Genomic DNA, 9,276 nt, shown 5'->3' with positions numbered 1-9,276 from the left:
GTATGACCGCGATTGCTCCATAATCAACACCACCACCTGTATTTAATGTTGCTTTGAGATGTATATCAACGACAGATTGTTTTAATAGATCAATATGCTCCAACGAAAAATAATAGATAGGATACAAAGTTCTGAAATCATGTTGTGATATTTGCAAACCGGTATCCACATTTTGATCACGTCCCATGAATGACATCAAACGATGATATACACGTCCTATATGATTTTGTTCATAATTAAGTTGTATATTCTCTGTTGGTTCTTGTTGTCCGTTTATCCGTAAAGAAATATCTGTGATACCTAGTTTATCAAATATCATATGAGAGTGAGTTTGTGAGTTTAATCGATCATAGTTCTGAAATGCAAGAAAAATATGCCGCAATGCAGAAACACCTTGTTGTGATGCTATATGCCATGTAAACTGACCGTTAGTGTTACTTTGTATACTATCCGTGCTTGTTGTTAACCATGACAACAGGGATTTACCACCTGTGTCCATGAAAGAAAGTAATCGCTGTTCTTCTGCGATCGTTGGAGTCATCACCGGCATCCACAAGGAAAATTTTGTTAATACTACTTTACCAGCATCACCAGCAGGTCTCCACAGAGCATCGTTACCATCACCCTTTCTTACAAGAGCAACCGTGTGTCTAGCTCCAAAGATAACTTTTCTAACATTTCTACAAAATCCAAAAATATGCGATAGTGGAATTGTACATGAAAAACTTCTATTGGCTCCTAGCAACATATTTTTACGTGTTGCAAATCCCAAGTTGAAATTTGGGTTAGCACCATGAACTACTGGCGTCACATCAGCATCAGCGTTTCCGGCAAAATTTCTTGGTCGTCTTATATTATACGGATCGCTTTCAGGGTGACCAGAATTATCTTTTACAAATATCATCATGGGATCTGCTGATCTTGTATAATCATCCGAATATCTTGCTAATCCTATTATTGTTGTAGCAACGTCGACATCTTTCTGAATCGATTCAATATTTTTTCCATCAATCATATAAGTGGCGCTATCAAACAGTGCCATAATACCATTGTTGACAAAACCAACTTTTACTGCATCTCCGTTATTAGTATCATCCGTTTTTACAATTGTACCTTCTACCTCAATAAAAGCCTCAGCGGGTAAAAAGAATTTACTTGTATCATGAACTTGTAGTTCAATTCTTCCACGTTGATCTGGTAATCGTGCGTCATAAGAATAAAACTGATAATCGCGTACAGACTCATCTTTAAGGACAGGTGCTTCCATGTCCAATGCTGTGTCGGACATGCGCTTGAGCATTTTATTGTAATTATTTTCGTCTAACACGTTGATTACCGCGTTCGGGAAATTCCGCTTCCGGATATTAAACTTGAGATATTATTTCCCGATTCACCGAGTCCTTGATCTGCTAGTTCTGCTAGTTTTTGATTTGCAGCTTGATTTATTATTTTACTGACATCTGCGGGCATCACTTTAGTACTTTTTAATTTTACTGGTGGTCGTTTTCGTCTTATTAATCGTGCTAGTCTATCTTTGATCACCGAGAACGCCTTACCAGCAACACTGATAATTGCACCAGGAGCTTTTTCACGAACAACATCGATAGCTTTCATCGATAATTGTTTTGTAACAGGTGTTACGTTTGGGGCTAATCTTGTAAATAATCCCTGAATAACATCACCAAGTCCATCTCCGTAAATTGCTCCGTAGACTGGTAGTCGTGAGTTTACTACTCTGACCGGTACAGGTCTACGATAATTATTATGTATGATCATCTTATCTTATTTATCATTTATCTAATCGCGGTGACTAATCATCAACGAGTTCATCTATAAGTTCCCGGTAAGCGCGATATCCATAATACCACCTTGGAATAATCGTTGACAAATATCAGCTGCTTCATAAATTATTTCTGGTAAATTATTTCCGGCACGTTTTCCTCCTATGAGAACTTCTAACCGTGACACGTCATTGAGGATAGTATCAGGACAAACAAAATTATTTCCCAAACCTCTTCCCGTTGCTCCTTCTTCCTTACCTGATGAGTATAATCCTTTCCTTCGTCTAATTTCCTCCAATTCCAGATCTTCTTTTTCCCTTTGTTTTCTTGCTTGTTCAATTGTTTTAAGTTTTGACATCAACTTTTGACTCGGTGAAGAAGATTGTTGTTGTTCTATATGTTGTAGAGGTGGAGGAAGTTGATATTGTTGTTCTATTTGTTCCAGTCTCTCTCTCTATAAAGTCATTATACTTTTTCGTCAAGATTTCTGTATTCTAAATCATCATCTCTAGCTTGTTTTTTGTTTCTATATACGCGATATATCCATTTAATAAGATTATCATCACTTACTTTTTCATGACCGGGTTTTAAAATACTAGTTCTTTTAAATATACCAATTAATATTTTTTCAGGTAGTTCTTCACTTTTAGTATTTCTAATATCATCGACAAACCCTTCCTTAAATCTTGCAATCAATTCTACGTTTTCTTTTACTGGTTTGGGTTTAGGTGCAAGTTTTCTTCTTCACGTTGGCGACTTCAGTACGAAGCTTTCCAATACCTTCAAGTATTTCTTCATCGACGGGTGGAGGTTAAGCCGCAGCTATATCAGTTGGAAGATCTCGTAAAATCTTCTTTGTCTGTTTAGTTCTTCTTGCTATTTTTTCAGTTTGTTCTGCTGTTTGTTTTCATACCGGAAGATCTTCTTTGATGACAGTTGTAACTTTGTCAGGAGCTGCAGTGACGGGTTTAAATAACTTTTTAGTGTCTTCCTCGTACTCAACTTGTGCTTCCTGCTGTGCTCGTAAATTTTCTCTAAATGAGTCTCTAACAGGAAGAAATTTCTTAATTGCTTCTAATCGTTCTCTTGCTATTCTTGCAGTATGAGATTCATAGTGAACCATTTTATTATAACAATAATTTTTTTAATTAATAGTAGCAGGGAAGGCGCGACCTCAAGTTGACGTAATTGCGTAAAGCGCGTGCATAATAAACTAGAAAAAATCACCAACGACAATTAAGTAATATTAATTAAAAATTCCATAGAGACTCTCTCAGTAAAGTGTCGACGCTTTTTTAAATCTTTCGGCGCTTTTCTTATTTTCGATCATTTGTAGGAAGGCTTATTTTCGACGTTTGGACGTTTTTCGACCATTGGTCTGTTCGCCTTCCCTGCTGCTCATGGCCTATCAAGTTTCGGCAAATTTTCGGTTGGCTGGAACTTTACGTGCTATTTTATTTTTTAAATTGAAAATGCGACTGGAATATGGAGTTCAATGATGAATACAATCCAACAATTAAAGTAACACATTTTGTCTCTGTATAAATTCTTGCGAATTCTAATCCATGGCAAAAGTAATGCATATCGCAAAGAACCTTAATGGATTCTTTGATAACAAATTGCTAAGATATTTTGTTTCTGAAAGGCGAACATTTTAGAAATTCATACCTGGGAAACCTACGTAGATTCGGTCAAATCTATCCTCACGAGCACCTATGGATAACGTATAGATTTCATCTCTACCTACAGATTTGAAAAACTGATGCTTTCACAAACAAATGCTATCCAAGAAGATGATGTTCAGATAAAAAGAAAAATTAGAGAGGCTTACTCACACATTATCAACGGTGTAAGTAACGGATTCCTAACTTTAAAACACCTTTACATTCTATTAATTTACATCCTGAATTTTTAAAGCAAAGCGTAACAGATTTCAAACGGAAATGTGTAATCCAGCAAGACCTAAACAATCACCTTTTAATTGCCAAAGAAGAATGTCTTTCGTGATATTTGGATTTAAACCAACTGTTTTAATTTCTTTATCCTCTCCGAGTTGTACAGAGTATGGCATATACAGTTGACTATATCCATAAAGTATGTTATGATTGTGCATCCTTTGTTAAAAAGTTAGAAAAAAGTAACAAAATATTAGTGTGTTGGAGTTAATTTCAGAATTTATTATTAATCTGTTTATGGGGTGTTTGTATTTATTTCCCTTTTTATCATAGGTAAACCTGCTCTACAAAGAAATAGACGATACTAACATAGAAATAAATATCAACCTTCGTGAATTTTTCATCTTTAAGGTAAGGAAGTTGCGGGATTTCCACACGTCCATAAGAACTTACGATAAGTGTTCATTTTGTTTCTGAACACATGATTTAATGTAAATTCTTCATTATAACAGCTGTAGCAATCCTATTTACAGTCTGATAGAGGTATGTGTTTTTGTGGACTTGACGATGACTGTAACAATCGGAGTTGCTATCCAACTTGGGGTGTAGTGTGAAGAGACAACGACTGTTACAATCTGACAGTAGTGAATAGGGACGGTCTAGGGACTAGGGACTTCCATGTTAAAAATTTTATATCCTCTCTGGGGACTATGTACAATTTAACATGGGAGAAAAAAATATCCACTCTGGGGACTATGTAATTTAACATGGGAGAAAAAAAATATCCATTCTAGGGACAAGGGGAATTGAACATGGGAAAAAAAAACTATCCATTCTAGGGACAAGGGGAATTGAACATGGGGAATAAATCGTGGGACTGTCTAGGGACATGGGGAAATGGAACAGGGTCGGGACCCTATTTTGATACTGTCCCGACCAGATGGGTCTATGGAAATGGAACAGGCGAAAATTGAAACAGGGAGGGGTCTCTATTTTTTATTTTTTAAACAAAAAAGAAAAAAAATGGGGCTAATCAATGAAAGTCAAGATCTTTTCGAGATCTATGAGTGGTCCTGAAAACAAATGTATCAGACTTCTTTATTACGACCTTCCCGAGCTAAACACTCCAACCCTGTGACTACGCCTACCGTGCCACCCTTAGTGATTTCAAGCAAATCATCATCATCAACAGTACGCAGTCCAGAAGTAGGCCTTGGCCGTGGCAAAGGCTTAAGACAGTTAAAGTCGATTGCTTAAACTCATCCCTACACCAAAAAGGCCCTTTTCAGGGCCACCCACGTCTATCGAAAAGAGATAGACTTTCAATTGCCAACATCCATTCAAACTAAAAAAAAACACATTTTACCCCTATAGTACGTGTGTATGAGTGTGTGAGTGTAGGTTCTTATTTTAAAATCAAAACCCAAAGACACTTACCTTTTTATACCTAATTTATTCTTTTATAAATATTTACAATCCAATTCACAATTCACAACAGAGCACTTTAAAAAGTTCATAGACTTCTTCTGTCTCATTGTTCACTCTCTCTTAATTTCTTCACTGTCATAGTCTTTTCCTCCTCTTCCTCCTCACTTTCTTACCTTCTTTTCTTCTCCTGTTTCTTTTTCTTCACCTGTCTGTTTTCTTCCTCTTCTTCTTCCTTTTCTTCCTCTTCCTCTGAAGAATACCTCTCTTCTTCTGACTAATCTTGTTTCTTTTTCGGGCAATCTGGAGACCAATGTCCTTTTTCTTGACAATAATAACAGGTATCTTGACTTTTGTCTCTTCTAACCCCTTTTTTTCTTTTTTGACGGCTTGGACACTCTGAAGACCAATGCCCTTTCTTCTGACAGATATAGCAAGTATCTTGACTTTTATCTCGGAAGGAAGGAGAGTAGTCCCTCGGCTGGTCTGAAGAGAATTTTCTAATGACTCCTCGCAAAGCTCTGATGAAATGTTCGATCTGGGTAGTCTCTTCCATCGTTGTGCTCGGTTTGAGAGTGAAATGACTAGTGAAAGGACAAGACACATACCCTTTATATACGCTTGTCTGCTATGACTATAAATTAGTCCATGGTGTTTAAACTTTAGTCATTTGACTTTTTGCTATTAAGATAAAACGATCCAATTCATTTGAGAAGAAAGAAGAAAGTAAGAGGCAGAAATGTGATATATCGCCTCGTACCAGGGATGAAGTCTTGACACAAATTCATGCCAGTGATTTTGAAGAGGACATGAGTGAACCAGAATCCAAACCCTCTAAGCAAAGTTCACCACCCTTAGTCAACCCTGAAAAGTACTATGACATTCTAGAGACGGAAAAGCGTCCCTCTAGAAAATTTAGAACTACGGCTTACAAATACAAGGTGAAGTTTAAAGATTTCAAGTCCGAAGTACCGTTAGAGAAAGCAGAAGGGTTCATCACCGAGATGTGGGATTCTTTCCTCACCACACTCAAGCGACAATGTCAACCCAAAGAAGACGATCGCTTGAGACTTTCCATACAACACGACGGCTTGAAATCCCCTGTTTGGATCGAGTTTAGCAGCCCTGCAGAATTGACCGCTTCCAAAGTCATGGACAAGATTCAACACGTGCAACAATCCAATGACCAGTTTGACACCAACGATGGAAAAGCCACACTGGACATGACCCACGTCTCTCCTCCTCAAGGGACCGGACAACGCAGAAAGACCTTATTGGTCAACAACCTTCGCATTACCAAAACAAGTCTCGTCCAAATTAACAATTTTCAAGACCAGATGTGTTTAGCCATCGCGGTGGGACGAACCTATGCCGACAAGAACGACACGGTATAATGGAAAAGAGGCTTGGAGAACATTCGAAAATCGAACCGAGGCAAACAGCGAAGGGAAGAAGAACTTCTGTTATAACAAGCAGGCTTGTCCAAAGACACACCCTGTGGCATTCCTGACATGCAAAAATTGCAAGATGTCCTAGCTCCACGCTACATCTTGAAAGTGCACCCTCAAGAAGTGCGCGGGTCTCTGTTGTTTCGAGGGAAAGACTTTAAGGATGGAAGATACATTCACCTCTATCATCACGATGACCATTTCGATACCATTACCACTATCACTGGATTCCTCGGATACAAATATTACTGTGAGAAATGTGACTATGGTTAAAATAATCGAGAGCAACACAAACATTGTGGATCGAAATGCTCAGGATGTTTGGCCTCTCAACCCTGTCTGAGAGAAGGGCAAGAACCAGTGCAATGTCTTGCTTGTCTGCGCACGTTTGTCAGCCCTGCCTGTTACCAACAACATCTGAAGACGCAAGGTTCACAGCAGAAATGTGCTTGTCAACTGCTGAGATTGTGCCCTACGTGTGGACAAGGTCTATGTACCAACAGTACCAAGGCACACGTATGTACAGGAAAGAAAAAGTGTCACATTTGTCACCACATCGTGGACTTGGAACACCAACGCTACGTGCAAAAATAACAATCCCAACAAGAGAAAGAGGATGGTCACAAGAAGAAGAAGAAAGGCAATTTCATCTTGTTCGATTTCAAATGCATGCAAGAGACCGGCATTCACATTCCTAATTTCTGCGTGGCTCATCGAGAGTGCGAAAAGTGCATTCAAGAACCTATTTTCAGCCATTTCCCTCACTGAAGCAAGATTCCTGGAGGGCGTGAAAAAATCTTTTGAGGACCGAACACGCTAGCCGATTTCGCTCGATGGGTCTTAGACCCCATCGACAAGACGAGGAGAAAAGAGGACATCGAACGTTACGGAGATTGTCATCGCCATGCCACGGTGATGGCTCACAATTTCTCCGGATACGATGGACAGTTTATTTTGAGATACTATACGGAACATGGCACCGAACGTCCTAAAGTCACTTTGAACGGAGCCAAGATCATTTTCATGCAAGTGGGACAAGTGCAGTTTAAAGATTCGATGAGCTACTTAGCCATGCCTTTGAGTCGAATGCCTAAAACGTTTGGAATGACAGAAATGGCTAAAGAGTACTTTCCACACTTTTTCAATACCGAAGCCAATCAACACGCCATTCTACCTCATTTGCCTGAGACTCATTATTACCACCCTGACAACATGCGTACCGAACAACGAGAAGCTTTCTACGCTTGGTACCAGGCTCACACCTCGGACCCTTTCGACTTTCAGGAAGAAATGTTAAAGTATTGTCGTTCCGACGTGGACATTTTACGGCGATGCTGTGGAAAATTTCGAGAACTGTTCATGGAACACGGAGGGGTGGATCCTTTAAAAGAAGCTTGCACGATTGCCAAGGCGTGTTCCTTAGGGTACCGGCAACGATTCATGTCTGAAAACACCGTGGCTGTCATCAGTCCTCAAACGACCAACTATGTCAAACGTCAATACTCGGTCAAAGCCCTACGTTGGTTACATTACTTGTGCGACAAGGATGACAAATGGATTCAGCATGCCCGCAACGGAGGAGGCGAAAAGACCATCGGAACGCATTCGGTCGATGGCTGGGACTTAGAAAACCCCAAGATCGTGTACGAGTTTAACGGTTGCTTATTTCAGGGATGCCCCGTCTGTTACCCTGATCGCAGCACTAAAAAACAGTTTTTACAACGCACCATGGAAGACTTGTACCAGGCCACTTGTCAGCGACGCCTGAAGTTAGAACAGGAAGGATACCAAGTGGTGGAAATGTGGGAACACGAATACGATCACCGTTTGAAAACCGATCCCGAGTTTAAACACCTCGTGGAAAGTTACCAGTTCATGGACCCGCTGAACCCGAGGGATAGTTTGTACGGAGGAAGGACCAATGCCACCTGTTTGCTGTAATAAGCTGACGAAGAGAAAGGAGAAGAAATCAAATACTTGGACGTGTGTTCGCTGTATCCCTATGTGTGCAAATATTGTCGCTTTCCTGCAGGGCAGCCACAACTGTTCACCGACCACATCGACCTGAAAAACATTCGACAATACGAAGGCTTGATCAAGTGCAAAGTTTTGCCTCCCACGAACCTATACCATCCCGTCTTACCTCACCATTGCCAAGGCAAACTGATGTTTCCTTTGTGCCGTACTTGTGCTGAAACGTGCAACCAAGATCAACCTTGTCATCACACCCAGGAAGAACGGGCCTTGACGGGGACATGGGTCAGCGTAGAATTGTTCAAAGCTCTGGACATGGGATACCAACTGTTAGAAGTGTACGAAATTTGCCACTTTCCCAAGACACAACAATACCACAAGGGTGATTAAAATTGTACGAAGCTTTAGAACTGTTAGGTGAACGTGTCCTGTGCTTTGACACGGACACTTACATTTACATCGATCACCCGAGTCAACATCACTCTGACATCGAATGAGACCGTTTAGGAGCCTGGACAGACGAGCACCCCGACGACAAGATTCTAAGTTTCGTCAGTGGTGCTCCAAAAAATTACAACTACGAATACCGGGACAAACAAGGAGAAGTGCACACGAAGTGTAAAGTGAAAGGATTGACTCTGAATTATCGTACCAGTCGAGTGGTGAACTTTGACGTATTGAAAGAAGCCTTGCAGTCTAGAGAAGATGAACACTTTAAAGTGACCACCTATCAGCCCAACAAAATTGTACGTT

The 9,276-nt window shown here is 40.0% G+C and overlaps 1 protein-coding gene across 1 annotated transcript in view; it reads left to right on the top strand.

Annotated features, from left to right (window-relative positions):
* The first annotated feature begins 3,535 nt into the window (after positions 1-3,535).
* LOC149775536 (metalloprotease mig-17-like) overlaps positions 3,536-9,276 on the top strand; it is a 56,555-nt gene continuing 50,814 nt past the window's right edge. Inside the window, exons 1-2 of the mRNA XM_089944432.1 lie at positions 3,536-3,630; positions 4,010-4,087. Of these exons, the coding sequence (XP_089800558.1) occupies positions 3,544-3,630; positions 4,010-4,087 (165 nt within the window). The 5' untranslated portion in view covers positions 3,536-3,543. The remainder of the gene's footprint in view (positions 3,631-4,009; positions 4,088-9,276) is intronic.

Source organism: Sinohyriopsis cumingii, chromosome 19 (genome assembly GCF_028554795.1).
Source record: "Sinohyriopsis cumingii isolate HCF-2022 chromosome 19, ASM2855479v2, whole genome shotgun sequence".
NCBI lineage: Eukaryota > Metazoa > Mollusca > Bivalvia > Unionida > Unionidae > Sinohyriopsis > Sinohyriopsis cumingii.
Note: the sequence above shows the minus strand (reverse complement) of the source record. Positions and strands in the feature narration are given on the sequence as shown.